Here is a 16050-nt window from a genome sequence, read left to right on the forward strand (position 1 = left end):
ATTAGTCGTGCTGTTTGATAACCCAAAATACCGTTTTCTCACCCTTCTGCTCTTTCTCTTTGAAGTTTCGTAGTGCCTTACCATAGCGTTGACACTATCTCTTTAATGATATGTATTTAAAATGTTCAGTCTGTTATTCACACGTTTCTTCTTCCTATTTATTTGTTATCTTGTCACAGAAAATGGAATTGCCCACTAAAATGTTTAGAGATTTTGCTACATAAGAAGTTTTTGAAACTGCTTGTTTGGTTCTTCTTCATTTTCAAGATGGCGCTATGAATTGCGTTCCAGTGAAAGTTTTAAATTTTATTTTGACTGCGGTTTCTATTAAGTACGTGCTCTTAAGCTTCAAAGGTCTCAACATAAAGGTTTTAAAGTATAAATAAGAATACAATAGTTACACAATTACTTGAAACCCGCTTTTTCATCAATAGACCCCACATGGCGTGCTGTGCCTGATCTAGCTCATACATGATTCATCAAGGTGGACGTATAGTAGTCAGGAAGTTGTACCTGCGTTTCTCTGGTCCAGTGCCCACTCAGATTCTATAACCGGTTCTCTCTTGGCTATTTTTAGTCCGTTTCGGTTCACTGCACCGACTCCAGCCTTTCAACTCAAGTACACCTGTATTGATAAAATAACAACAAGTCTAGAAATTTTAAACATGGCAATGTCGCGCAAATTAATGGAATTCTGCCAAATCCAATGTGCTCATTTGAATCATTTAAGAAAATTTCAAAATATAGAGGAAGAGTATGATTGGTCTGTAGTTGGCAAAACTTTAGTGCCATGGGTATTATTGACCAACATAGCGTTTTAAAACTGTTTATTATTTATTGCTCTTTGGAAATTTGATAAAACCTGTCATTATTTATACGATTCACTTTAATTTCGTAATCATCAATCTGTGTGTCATTTTCGGCTTATTTTTGTATCAGATTCACTGACAAGCTGCTGGATCTTAATGGTTACAGCTATTGATAAGAAAAATGTATGCGTTGCATGTACCATTTCATTCCTGTTGTAGCAAGAAACATTCTAAAACAAGTAATATAGACTAATCTTACTTGGCTATCACTGTCCTGACGCAAGAAGAGTCATACTTCTTTTTGTTGGTCGACAGAAACAAGTATGATGCAAGTTCATTCTTCTTAAATTCTAGTAAATCTGTCCTCTGGACGTATACATACATCTAAGGAGGCAAAGCAAAATTATTATATGCTAGTTTCTCGAACTACTGCTAACTTATATCTTCTGAAAATTATTTATGATATCTGATTTGTATTTCACATCGTAGTTTTATACATTATATTCTAAAAAAAGTTCACTATTATTTTTAATAGACCCTTGCGGAGAGAAAACGTTCTCAGGTATTCGATTAAATTACAAATTCGATACCAACTATATAAAATATTAATTGTACTGTATTTGAAATCTTATAGGATCAACATCAATCTGACTCATATGTGATATTAACCTTTGTAAATTTCAATTTAATATTGACAAGGACAATTTTCTTTTTTTTATGAATCTCCATTCGCTGATCGCGATTCCCCAAAAAATGTAATTTCTTAAAATCTTGCATTTTTTCAAACTGGGATATCAAAATACTTAAAGGTTGGGAGTTTTATTGTCAACTTATGATACCAGTTTCTAAGAAATTACAGGGCTGTTAGCAACCATGACGAGAACGTTATCAGTGAATGAGAGCCCTTGACTTTGACTATTCATAGTCAGTCTATCATGATGTAAGGTTGTCTAATAATAGGTTGGCACCGCGACAAAACGTCTAGCTGCTCAGTGAATCAGCCCCAGTGTTATGAGATCTTCAATTATCTTCACTTGATGCTATATGTATTTGATATTTAATGTTTGTACTAGAATTTCTTTTATCCAGAAATGCAAATAAAGGCCATGAAATTTGGGAATACCTCAGAGGAATCAGATCATCGGATGCCGTAAATACTCTTGCCTGCGTTTACCTGTTTTCGACCCTATTATGTTCACAGGACTCTTTGTCCACCTAATTACTGGCCAGCAACTTGAAATGTTATCGTTATTTGCAATAAATTTATGGTATGAATTGTTTTATTAATTCATCCAAAAATTGTTAAGGATAGTCATAAAGGAAGAGCTAATGATGTGCAGAATACTAAGTGTCAATTTGGCTGCACAATTTACCCAGCTTCAATTGATATCATCTACTGTTGATGATCTGAAAATCTCTAAAGGTGTAGAACTTCAAAGAAAATGCAGAATGTTACGTATATTGTTCAATTAAGGATAGCTCTTTAATGATATTGCAATTCACAAATCTTTCAAATAATTTGTCTTATAAAATTGTCTTCTGGCACATCGACGACCTTAATCTGGTACATATGTTATTGGTTTTTCTTAAATTTTCTTAAACCCAAATGTGTCTTTTACTATAATTTATTTGCAATATTGGTCAGTAAATTTAAATTCTTCCATTGCCAATGTTGAATATGACTAGCACGTAACAAGAATTTTGTTTGAATCTGTTTATTTTTTCAGGGTTATCAGCTGGGAAGATGAGTTCAGAGCACGGTGGAGGTGGCGGACTATTGAAGAGTCGAGCTGAAAATTTTGCCCGACACCTACAGACGCGTCTTTGTAACCTCAAAGAGAATGAGGACTCTAGCTGGAGTGACCTCAACTCCTCATCAGATACAGAGGTCTACTATGACATCAACTCTTCACTGGACAGCCCAGAAGAAGAAGTGGCAGAACCGATCTTCATAGCCTCGAAGAACCGTGCAACATATGCTCTGGAGAGGAGTGACTCGGCCGGCTCTCAGTACTTCGACACGGTAGAGAAACCTGAGGACCTTTCGCCAGGGAGCCCGGTTCCCTTGAAAAAGATACCGATCCTTCACCTGAAGACTGATAGGTCTTCGATGGTCACGAATGGACACATGAACCTTATCGATGCAGATTCAGGATGCAGTAGAGTTAGAGAAATACCTTATCTGAAGTTGGAAGAAGACGCTTGTGAAACTGATAATGCAGAAGTTAGCTCTGACAGTTGTTTTCCGGAAAACGGTAATGTAGAGTTTGAAAAGTCAGAGGTTAATCCTTGTGTAGTGAATTCATGCAATGCAGAAACAGTGGAAGTCGACACAAGGCAAACTGTGGATGATCTTCCGATCGAAATTGCTGAAGAAGTTTCAGAAACTATGGATAACTCTTTCTGTGTATTCTGTGACATAGAACAGATAAAATCATGCATTACGAGCAGCTCGCCAGAAACCGATGCATCAACTAAAGGAGATTTAACAAACAGTCATTGTAAAATGATCGAACTCAAGGAAAAATCTGAAAAACTTCATCTTGAACTTCTTTCAACGCCCGAAACAAATAATAACAGTGAAGTTGTTGCAGAAATCGAAGATGCTGTTTCATTGGCAGACCTTCTCCAGGTACTTAAAAAAGAAATTTCTAAAGAAGATCAACAAGATACAGCAAAACCAGCGATGGTAGATGATTGTGATTCAGTTTTTCCCATTATAGAAGTGAGGGAATCATCCCCGTCCGTGGTGGATGCAAAGGTCAAAGATGATGAAGAGGAATACGATATAGAAACAAAAAGAAAAAATTTCAGGAGATGTTCTTCATTAAAGAGTGGTAAAACACCCCCCGGTACACCAGGCAGAAAGAAGATAGTCCGGTTTGCTGATGTTCTTGGCCTGGACTTGGCCGACGTGAAGACTTTTTTGGATGAAGTTCCGACTGTCCCGAAATCTGCCTTTGAAGATCTTCATGGCATTGAGATGTCATCATCACCTGTGACCGAGTCTCCCATAGCCACTGTGACAGTGGTAACCCCCCAGCCGGAGAAGATCCTGGTAATTCTCTTCCAGCAACCGAGTGTCCAGCCCAACTTCCTCGACAGAGTGAGAGAGAACAACGTCTGTCTAGAAAACGCTTTCGTCAGCGACACATCACTTTTTGCGATCTCGGGATTCGTTCGCGTCAAGAACATCGACTTCCATAAGAGTGTTTACATCCGTTACTCCATCGACAACTGGCGGAGTTTCTCCGACTTGCAAGCTAGGTACGTTCCGGACTCTTGTGATGGGTTCTCGGACAAGTTCGCCTTCATGCTGTACGCTCACACACTCAATGTCGGCCAGAGGTTGGAGTTTGCTGTGCGTTTCCACGCGGCTGGGGCACAGTTCTGGGACAGTAATGGCGGTGTTAACTACGCGTTCGAGTGCACCACTCATGGACCTCCCCGGACATACGTAGATCCCAACATACCTGCTAGTCCCGTGGAGACGTGGGCGTCGTTTTACTGAAACACGATCTTCCCTCACGAGTAAAAACTAAGTCATAGCGTATAAGTACAATAGTTGGCAGTTGAATGTTGTCTTTTTACACTTTAAATGTTTTAAATAACTATTTTGTATACAGTTGATGTTTTAATGTACGAAAATGTTCCTCATATTAGTAATCGTCTTTAGTTTTTTTTGTAGTGCCCAGTAGATTCTATCTTTGTAGGCCTAAAGCCAAACAAGACATTGACTGAGTTTCAAACGTTTAGGGAAATAAAAATAACTTTGGAAATAGTAGTCTACATTTTAACCAATTAAAAGTACAAACACACGCTTATTGAAAACACAATCTGATTGTCATCATACGAGATAAAACATATAATAGCGGAGCACTTTATACTTTATACAAATCACTCTTTCAACTGAAATTTCAAATTATTTAAAAAAATGAAAATACAATAAAATTTGTTATACATTCATTTTATATTACACATTTCGACTAATTTAGTATACTATTTCCAAAACATTACTCATTACTACTATTATTATATAATAACAGAATTTTAGTGTGAGAAAATATTTTTATACAACTTAACGTAATTCACTTGAAACAATTTTATAACACTAATAAATTTTGCCCTTAATTGGTGTAAAACTTCGTGGGTTTTTTAACACTTCAACTTAGGCGCTTAAAGAAAAAGCTCTAATAAACTATATTTTTTATTTATACGTACCCAAATCTGTTTTCAAAGATGCAATATATAACAGTATCTTTATACAGTCCAATATCAACGCATTGTATGCTAGAAACATAAATTTAGTTTAATATCGGATTAATTAGTCTGATTTCCAACGTGTTTTATTCTTTTATTTCGGAAACCTAATTTTAAAACACATTTTAACATTACACAAGTTTTATCAATAATATTATAATATTGTGCTCTAATATTTTAATACGTCAATTGTTTGAGAAATTATTTGAAAATTTATCTATTTAGGCTATACCTTTGTTGCGTTTTGAGTTGTTTCTGAGATTAAATTTAAACTTTTTATTTCCTATCGAAATAACCAATAATATTAATAGATATTAGTTTTTGATTAATGGTATTGAAAAGCCTAAATGGTTGAAATATGCACAATAACAGAGTAGCCTAAGTAATTGATGTGTTTTATTATAAATATAATCATGAATAAATTACATTGTTTTTGTTGACAAAGAAGGATCTTGCAGGATAAGGATGTGTTTTTAATTGAAATATTATTAGTAGATGTACAACTGGATAAACGTGTGTTTCAAAATGTTTATTGTTAATCAACGGAAAATTTTGATAGACCACCAAAAAGGTTATACATTTTATTCTAGTAATTTACAACTTTTACATTAAAAGCTTTTAAAATGGGTAACCGAACATTCAGTTATATATTTTACAAAACAAATAAAAAAACCCCATAACTTTTGTATAACCGTAAACATTTACTGGAGACAACTTTATGAAATAATTTCTTTATTGTACCAAAGTGAGTTTTAATAATAACAAATTATTAATTAAAAAAGAGAATTGATGTCTGCAATTTTAAAAGCCAGTAGACAACAAAGTGCTGATAATAATAATTACGATGTTATCTTTCGAGAACACGATAAAATGTATTACCTCAAGTACTTCAGATGAACCGATAAACTCAATTGACTAATCTTCTTTTCAATACATCGTGTTTGCTGATAAGCAAACTAACTTTTCGAACAAAGAAGACTTAAAAAGTTACTAAAATACTTATGAATTTTAAAAATATTTTGGAACGCCTTTCTCTTTGTAAAACTGTGACAACCTACTTTTGATTGTCTTGAAATGGTTCTTATAGCTTGATAAACAATGATTGAATGAACCAATTCTAGTTCAATTGAGTGTTTCCTTAGCTTATCTTATCAAGGGCCACCGACCCTACTGGCTCTGTGCATTTTCCCACAGCCTGACTAGCCGGTGTTATTGTTTGTTTGTGAAATTTTATCAGTCAAGTATAGCCCGATAATGACTAGTGGCCTCTCCAATTTCTCAGCCAATTTCAGTAAAATGTCATATTTTGTAATAAAACGGCTCTTATTTAGAAATTGTTAAAAGTACTTGTGAATTGTTCATTTTTTAATTCTGTTATAAAACTTTAGTTTCTTGTCAGTAAAATCAGTGTAAATTTGTACAATCTCATAAATTTGCCGACCTTTTGAAGATATTTCATTATTTGTCTTGCTTTAGCCAGGTTATATAGTTGGATAGTAAACTTTTAGCATTATAGTAAATTTTAGCCAAGTTCCTGAAATAAATTCTATTTGTTTAATTCAAATACGATTGTTCCTTAAACAGATATTAATTTCATGGTCAAAATAGATGGTTTATTTCTCAAAATTCTTTGAATATACATTCAAATAATAGAGCAAAGCATAAGAAATACAAATTTATTGCATTTAAATATGACAATAATTGTTATTATGGGTTTTTATGGAGTTTATATGCAGTATAATATTAATGTCTCTTGAGAATATTTACTTTGTTAGATATAAAATCTATTTCGAATTTGAAAAATTTCACCCATGTTGCATAATATGACACCTTTTAGATGGTTATCAATTGATAATTAACTGACTAGTAAGCAACATTATCTACATTTTATGGCCTAAATTTATTAAAAGCGGCTTTGGGGATAAAATGTAAATTTGTCTTGATTCTTTTTACATGATATAGTCTGTTTAAATTTGCTTGAGCTTTTAGGTTTTACAGAACTCATAGGATATACGAAAACTCTTAACCTGTTTTCATCAAAACAAATTGTACAGACCTTCATGCAGATAAAATTAAGGCAACTGAAAATCCCAAGTTAAAAAAATCTCTTAAGTAACAATATAAATTTGGGAGTCTGCACCCATTATTTGAATGTATTTTACTAGTAATTACAAATTCTTATTTTTATTCTTCTCAGAAATTCAAATCTGTTGAGAAAGCATGTGTTAATATTGAATAAAATGGAATTTATTTCAAGATATCAGCCAAAATCTGTTATTTCATTCTTTGCTTACTATTAATCAATGAAAGGATTGAACAACATTTAATTTCCTCAAAGTGTAGGAAAAAGTGGGGAAAAGACATTGTGAAAAATGTTGCTATAACATATAATGGTATCATAGTTTAATCTAGATTTTCAATGGATATTGAAAAAAAATTGTGGGGCTATTTTCATTACGCCCAGTTCTTTACAATGTTCTTTACTTTTATTTTTCCATTCGTTTATTCAAATGACTTTTGTTAAGAAGTTGCAATACATAATATTAACCCAAATGGAACCTTTTTATAGAAGGTTTTTATTCGTTAATTCAGAATACTTTATCCAGTTACAGTAAAGTTAAACAAACGTAATTTCTCTTAATATATTTTGTGGTGTGCATGAGGTGCTTAGAAACAGAAAATTTGTGATAAAAATAGCATTTCAATTTGTAATTTGCACAAATTATTGTTCACAATAACAATATGTATTACCCAAAGACCAAATTTGCCCTTAAAGAGTAGAAAACAATAATTTCACTTGTACATGAAATATGTGTGATAGATATTTTTGTAACGAAATTGTATATTATGTGTTATTAATAAATGTTTTATTATCGTAATACTTGTACTTTTGTGGATACGTGTATAAAGTATAGATGTATTATATAAATATTACATTACATATGTAGATATAGGCTAGTATTGGAGACCGATGAATATTGTAGCTATCGAATTTGTAGCATTACTATTGTGGATAACAATTTCATGTAAATTTAAATGAATTGTAGCATTAAGAGCAAAATCTATTATCGTTAGTACCTACGTTTAATTTTCTGGTGCTATGGTCCTAATAAAATTCTATTTTCACCTGCATCCCGAAAATGTAAAAGGGTACTTGATTTTAATATTATAATTTATGTGCCAATTTATGTTTCAATTTGCAATTTCGCTGATTATTTTTTGTAAATAAGTCGAATTTTTTCTTATTAGTTTAGTTTAGTACTTAGTGCCAATAATCTTCCGTATATATTTTCAGTAGTCAGCTGTCGATATTTAATTGTTACTAAATATAATATTTTTATAACCAATTATCGAGTTTACAACGATTAAAACAGTAATGTTTATTGTAAAATTTAAAAATCTTCGTACACACACCTTTAATATACAATCCAATGCCTTTATGAACAGCGAACAGTCCAATTGGAAGGTAATCTTGTAGCTACTGCCAATAGAGAAAATTTAGTTTTATAATGAAGTGTACATTTATTTTTATAGTTAATACGAGTGACTGATTAATGTTAATATGACATATGGCAATAAAGGAACACAAAATGGAGACGCCGGTTACTTGTCTGTACGTACCTGATTTTTGAGAACTGAATTGTTACGAATAAATAAAGATGCCTGTTTACCTTTTGTATATTTTTATACCTTCCTGGGGTTTTCAGTGTATTCTTTTGATTTTCAGTGTCAAACGTAAATCATGTGATATTAAGTGAGGAAATTTTCACCTTGCTTCGGCATCTCCAAAATCCCAATGATATGGCTAGCACGATGCAACAGAACTCATGATATGGTCTTATTCAATTACGTTCTCTACGTGTAGATATAGTACGTTATGTAGATATGGTATGTTATGAGGATCCACTTATGCATGGACACACAAAGTTTAAGCATTTCAGTATATACGAGTAAGCACCACTGATGTACAATATAACAGTACTATGCTATTGCATTATACATCAGTGGTATGAGCTTGCAATTTAACATGCATTTGTGCAAGTATTATGCATAATGTGGCTACTCGCATTTGAACAACAATTTAAACTCAAATGTAGATCCCAATAACACCTTAATAAATCAAGTAGTAATTTGAAACTTTTATTCTTGTATGTTTTTGATATCTCTTAAGATTTCAAGATGGCCACCAGTCACACTTTGGAAAAGGAATAATTATATCTCAGTTTTTATGCACTGTAGAACAAAGAATTTTTTAATCATTTACAACAGTGTTATTCTTGTGCATTTTTTAATGCTCCTTATACTGAGTAGGATTGGAGAAATAGTTGTGAATACTGTAATTTAATTTTATGATTTCTAGCTGATCCAAACCAAACTTGATACTCAGCTGGTACTTGCACTTTGCTTGGATAAATTCTTTAGTTAGTCTCTAACAATAAAAGGTTTTAAGATGGCTGCCATTTATATCAGCACAAATTTTTATCTCTGGTATTTCATCACATGAAATCAAAATTAACACATTAATCTTATTGATTGTCAAAAGTCAACCAATTTTTATTCTTATTAATTCTGTCACAATTCTTAGGGTTTTAAGATGGTGGCTGTTCAAAATTTGAATAAGGAATGGTTATTTCTCAGTTGTTGTACATCATAGACTAAAACAAAAAGGAGTTTTGGAACACTTAGGTTATTTTGAACAATGCGTGTATTTACATGTTATTTTGTATTTCATGAGTGTTTGAAATAATGATCATACAAGTTTTGTATAAGTATGTAAGGTAAATATGCTTACTTTATTTCGGATTGATTATGTTCCTAAATCAAGTTCCCACTTTTGCAAACAAATTTATACGCTTATTAAAGTTTATGTCTTCTAAGATTTCAAGATTATGGAAAGACTAAATAAGTTATTAAGATGTTTCTAAATATTTGAAAGTGTTATGAGACCAAATGAAAACACCAACCTTCACAAGTCAGTGTACTTCAATGTTGTACAAAAGTTAATCTTGTAAGTTAATGATGCATATTTAGTTTTGACATTTAAAGTTGACAACTATAGATGAAATCAACCTTTCTTCCAATTAAGCTGGAATGGACATTTTTCATAATTTGTTATTTACCAGTCTATAAAGCTAGCAAATTTACTGTGACTAATACAATGTGTAATTAACTTTGTAAAAGTGATGTATTTGTGTAAGTATGAAGGGAACATTATAAAATATACTTTAAAAAACAAAAGTCAGATGCATAACTGCATTATATTTGTTTGCAATGATAATTTCAAGGAATGGAAGTAAGAACATACTTATGGTCAGCAAAGAAGTGTTTCATTTTTCTTTAATTTTGACTAGGGGTGGGGAGAGGGCTTGTTAAGTGATAAATATTGTTAATGCTGGTCCTCTCTCCATTAAGGGTATGAAAATTTTCTTTCTTTTAGTTTAGATTAAAATTGTGCTATAGCGATTCCGCCGATTCCTAAAGACTAGCACATCAACCTAGCTTATTTCAGCCCAGGATGCTGTTAGAAGAGTATGTATCCCTATGTACCTTCAAAAGATATGAGTTCTCTGCCCAATACTGACATAAAATTAATCCAGCTGAGAGATTCATAACAGGGTCCTTCTCATACATCAAGGTTCTTACAATAAAATATTATGTGTTTGGCTCTCTCCTCATAGCATAGTCTGCACATGAGATCTTTAGTGTTGAGTCCTAGACTGTGATTCTTTAAAAAAGACTGTCAAAAATCAAAATGGAGAGAAATTACTTGTTACAAAAGGCCTCAACTCAGCTTTATTAACTAGTTCATTAACTGAGTATTGAGCCTTTAATAAGGTTCGAACGAAATATCTGTCTAGAGAAACTAACCTGAACAACAATGACTGAACTAGTTCTCTGAACAAAAATTCTTTTAATATAGTAATAATCAAAATACTGATATTGAATGTTTTATTTCACTTAATTTTCATGTGAATCTTATGCTGTATTTCCTTATCTTCCCAACTAAAAGTGAAAGCATAAAATTAAATTAAAATTAGAAATTAAAAGAATTAGGGTTAAGAGCAAATACCTGAACATGGAGTACGGTATTTTATGAAAATTGTTGTTCTTAGGTTATTCTATTAGTTATTCAATATCCAAATTGCATAAAAATGTTTATCTTTTTTGTTGGGATGGGGCAGAGGAAGTGACTTGTTCAGTAGTAAATATTAATCTTAGCCTCTTTGCAATAAGGATATGAATCCTATCTATTTGATATCTTTTATGACTGTGTAACAACATTTTATTGATGGTTCTCACCCTGTTCAATAATAGAAATTAAAACAGTGATTTATGATTTGATATACTCATACTTATATTTTAAGTTTTCGCTAATCTTTCATGTACTATACAAGACAGCCACCACTAATTTAAGAGGAGTCACCTCACCAGTCTTGCCACAAATTTGGTACATCTCATATGAGTGTACCAAATACCTATTTGGCGGAGCAGGCTCAAATCCACTCCTTGGAGAAGGTCATTAAATTAGTCAATTGAGCCAGTGCATTGTACACTTCATCAGAGAAGCACAAGTTCAAATCGTACTCATTTGCCATTTGTGGCTTTCATAACAATTACGTTGAGAAATTTGAAATTAAGTTATGTAGAGCACTACTGAATAGTTAAAACAGATGAGGTTGAATATCATACTACATGTAAACGGTTAAAGCATTCCTAAAGAGTATATTAATGACAGGTAAAATAATATGAAGTTGAGGTTCTAGAAGGAGGGAGCTGAATTCCCAGCACTTCAAATTGCATAAAATACGCAACACAGGTACGTCTGAACACAATAATGTGATGTTCTCCGAAAATGTTGTTGAAAACAAAAAACTTAGTTAATTTGTTGCTGTACCAATTCCTTTGGTTTTCACCACTCCCATTCTGAATCAAGTTAAAAACTTGCCTCCAATGCCTTTTTATGTCCAAAGGGTTCAATCTGGTTGATGATCCAAGAGTATGATGGAAGACTCCCTGGATCTGAGGTAGTATGACTGTTGCAGAGCAGGAGTGAATCTTTATACAATGTAATTGAAGGTATGAGAGTACGAGTAGATTAAGTGCTTTTTAATTTAATGTCAAATTCAAACCAAATCACTTTATTCCACATACTTAGAATATACGATAAAAAACAAAGTATTATTAGTATATTCCCAGCCAAGACTACAGATCAGAGTGCTGAGAAGAATTCTTTCTTATATTTACATAGCCTTACATAAAAGCTATATTAATGACAGAATAAAAATTAAATTTCTTTAAAAGTATAACCTAAAAAATACTAACAACTTTGAAAAGAAAGGATTACAACTAATACAAACAACTTGTCTAACAAACAAAAGCCAGGTCCACGTATGAAAATTAGTTACTACATTAATGAAATTGAAATTGACAGGTAATATAATAGGGTAATACCCCATGTAATATTACAATTGGGATACAGTAATAGTCTAGGAGCCAAGAGCAATTTGCACTGTGTTAGCACACACCTGCTTTCTCTTGAAATCGATAAAGAGAAATTACCCATAAGAAAGAAATAGATTATCAGCCGCACTAGTTTTTTGTAAGTCAAATGAAAGGTTATCAAAAGGGTTAAAAACATTACACAAATAAACCAAGGTGTGCAACATTAATTTATCCCTTTTGCAATCATGGCATTAATTTATCCTTTTGCAATCATGACTCGACTTCCAGTGTCTTAAGAATAAATAAATAAACATTAATTGTGTTCTACTGATAAAAACCTTTAATTTGGTGTTTGAATATTTGTTCTGACACTGTTATACAGATAGCAAGAAAATACCTAATAATAAAATCTGATAATGACACTGTTTTTAAATTGCAATAAGCTGCCACTTTGGTTAGGGGTAACCTTATAGAATGTTTGTAACACATTCTACTATACTAATAAATACCTTTAATTTGATATGCTACTCCCCCATTATAACTTCTCCACTGACTCCATCCACCTCTATAAGCATCCCCCTGTAAACATAACAGTCTGTTGAATACATATTGAAACAGTGTTTCATGCACACTAACAATATGAAAGTATTTGTAATGGTTAAATAATTAGGTCGGCTGGGACTTAATTGACTCCCTGAATAATATTTATATAGGTGAATATGAATGGATCGATGATGTAAATAAGTGATTGATGAAATGAACACGAACAAGAAGTAATTAATACAGCAATCATACTAACATAAAGAAAGCTTTGTTTAAAGTGTGTTATTTATGGTGGATGGTTTCAAAGGATAATAGGATTTTGGATATTTGCCATTGTTATATGTTACGAGTACAAAATGTATAACAGAACGTTTCTAGGATTGAAATCTCTCCTCTATGTTAGGTGAGAAGATGATTAGTACATAAAGGTTAGAACTTGCAGCAAAGGACTGCCACTACAAAAAAGAAAAGAAAGAGAAAAAAGAAGAGAAAGAAAAGAGATAAACATACCGCAAAACTGCTTGGAGTTCAGACAGGAGAAAATGAACCCAGGTGTTCTGACTGCACAGAATGCAAGTCACGAGCACAAGTCACAAACACAATCAAACCTCACACCAGCACTGGTAAAAGTAGAATGCATTTGGGTATGTTTAATCTCTTTTCTTTCTCTTTCTTTTCTTTCTTTTTTAGTGGCAGTCCATTGCTGCACGGTCTAACTTTTTGTACTATTTATATTCTCACCTGATGAAGAGATTTTAATCCTCGAAATGTTGTATTATATATTTTGTAGCCTATAACGATAGCAAATGCCTGAAACCCTAATACCACATAAAGAAAATTGTTATAATTTAGTATTCTATGATTTATTATAAATTAAAAACTGATGATTTGTCGCATAACCTTTCTGAGAACCTCATGGCATATATATTTTTTTGTTGTAATAGTATTAATATATATAACAGTAGTATATATATAAAAACCAGAGTATATATAACAGTATATTAATAATGTAATATAATAAATAATATTTTATATTACATTATTAATAATTAATAATAATTTCATTAGTAATAAAAAAGTTACTACTAAACCATGAACAACTGTGATGAGTTCTAGGAATGTTTTGGCAGCTAAAACGAGAAACAGACAATAATAACTTGTCAAGCAATGTAGTGGAGTCATAAATAACCCTGAAAAGTGAAAATTGAAGCCAGAAGTGTCTGAAGATAGGTCAAAGAGTTACTGAAACAATTAAAATTGCCGGTTGAGTTAAAGGTTACTGGTGATTTATAGCCTTTAAAAACAGATGAACCAGGTGTTTAGATCTACTAGTTCTCTTACGTAAACACTTTTAAAATAGGACATTGAGCAGCTGCTGTCATTATTCCAGCGGCTGTGTTCAATCAATTGAAAAATGTATTCAAATTTGTGAGACTAAATACATTCCCAACATTCATAAAAATATATTTAGCACAGTTGCTCCTGTTGGGTGACATGATTTGAAGAAACAAGAGCTTCGTTTTAACTTTGTTGTTAGGTTCTATCAATAATATAGTAGCAACTTAAAATCCACCCACAAGTTTATTTAAGTACTTAGTTTATTTAAGTAAGTTCTCACAAACCATGAACGTGTAAATATTGACTTAGAGATTGTTATGATTTTGAGAAGTTTAGACAAATCCTGCAAATTGGTAACCTAATTTAACATCAACCAATCATTCTATTTTCATAGACAACAATGTTGTATAGAAATATATTCATAAATTTATAGTCAATCAATTAAATGAAGCTTATATAAAATAAAGGCTGTTGTTGATTATAAAAAGATGCTTCAGTTTAAAAACATTTCTTCACCATAAGATAACGTTTATTCAAGACTCAGTGGCGTATGTAGAATATAATAAAATACCCTCCAAAAACAGAGCTTCCAGAATCTTTCTCTAGAAATTGTTAAGCTTTAATATCTAATAAATGTGTTGTAAATGAAAACAAACTATTAGGTGCAATTTTAATGTTTATCTTTCAAAATTTTTGGGGGGCTTGAGCCCCCCTCTCCCCTTGTGTGTGCTCATGATAAGACTCACCGGAAGAGTGTTACAAAATTATGGATTAAGACGTAATTGGTACTTTTTTAGACCAATTATCAATTGACACAGGTTCACTTTTGGTATTTGTTTGATAATCGTGGCTGTGAATTAGAAATAGATTTTTGAGCTGAAATTAATACAGCATAAAGGAAGGAATGATAGAATCAATAAATCTTTCCAACAAAATATTTCCTGAAAACTTTCTCACTATAAGACTTAAATTTAAATTATTCGCTCCACTTTAAAGTATCTCCCTTCATCTGGTGAACATGGAATAATAACTGGAATAATATATAACTGCATACTACAATGTCTTATATTTTAGAGTTTTAATGTACTAAAACATGGTAATATGCACTATCAATAAGTAGTATAGATGATATTTCAACTCCGTCCACACATTCTGTATAGGAGGGTAGTAAACTTTGTCCTTGAAAAACCCCTGCAAGAAATAATCGCAGTCAGGTGATTGTGATGGCCAGTGTAACAGAGGTCTCTACTCATTCCCAGAGCGATGAATCCAACGGTCTTGGTATTTAAAATTGAAAACGGTTTAGCATTAGTCAACCAAGCAACCAAGACAAAACATAATCTTATCATAACCAACTGAAAATCATACCCTTTCCATTGATGCAAAAATTAGCCAATTTAATTCATGGAAATAAAATTTTAACTGTTTAGTCTTGCACCATTCTTTGATATTACCTGTATATTTGCTGAGTAACGAAAGGCACTTATATTAGGCATTTGCGGTGCATATTACTTGTTAGAATAACATATTGTTTTATGCAGTTTTCATGATTTTGTTACTATTTGTCTGCAAATAAATCAATATTATTTTTAATAACTCTGTATTATTATTTAGCCCCCACTCCACACAGTAAACTCAATGGAAATAGAAACAAACA

General features: G+C 32.1%; 1 protein-coding gene across 1 annotated transcript in view; it reads left to right on the plus strand.

Annotated features, from left to right (window-relative positions):
* Positions 1-8739, plus strand: part of LOC124353796 — a 31626-nt gene extending 22887 nt beyond the window's left edge. Inside the window, exon 2 of the mRNA XM_046803794.1 lies at positions 2537-8739. Coding sequence (XP_046659750.1) covers positions 2554-4320 — 1767 coding nt within the window. The 5' untranslated portion in view covers positions 2537-2553 and the 3' untranslated portion in view covers positions 4321-8739. The remainder of the gene's footprint in view (positions 1-2536) is intronic.
* Positions 8740-16050: the final 7311 nt, after the last annotated feature.

Source organism: Homalodisca vitripennis, chromosome 2, assembly GCF_021130785.1.
Source record: "Homalodisca vitripennis isolate AUS2020 chromosome 2, UT_GWSS_2.1, whole genome shotgun sequence".
Taxonomy (NCBI): Eukaryota; Metazoa; Arthropoda; class Insecta; order Hemiptera; family Cicadellidae; genus Homalodisca; species Homalodisca vitripennis.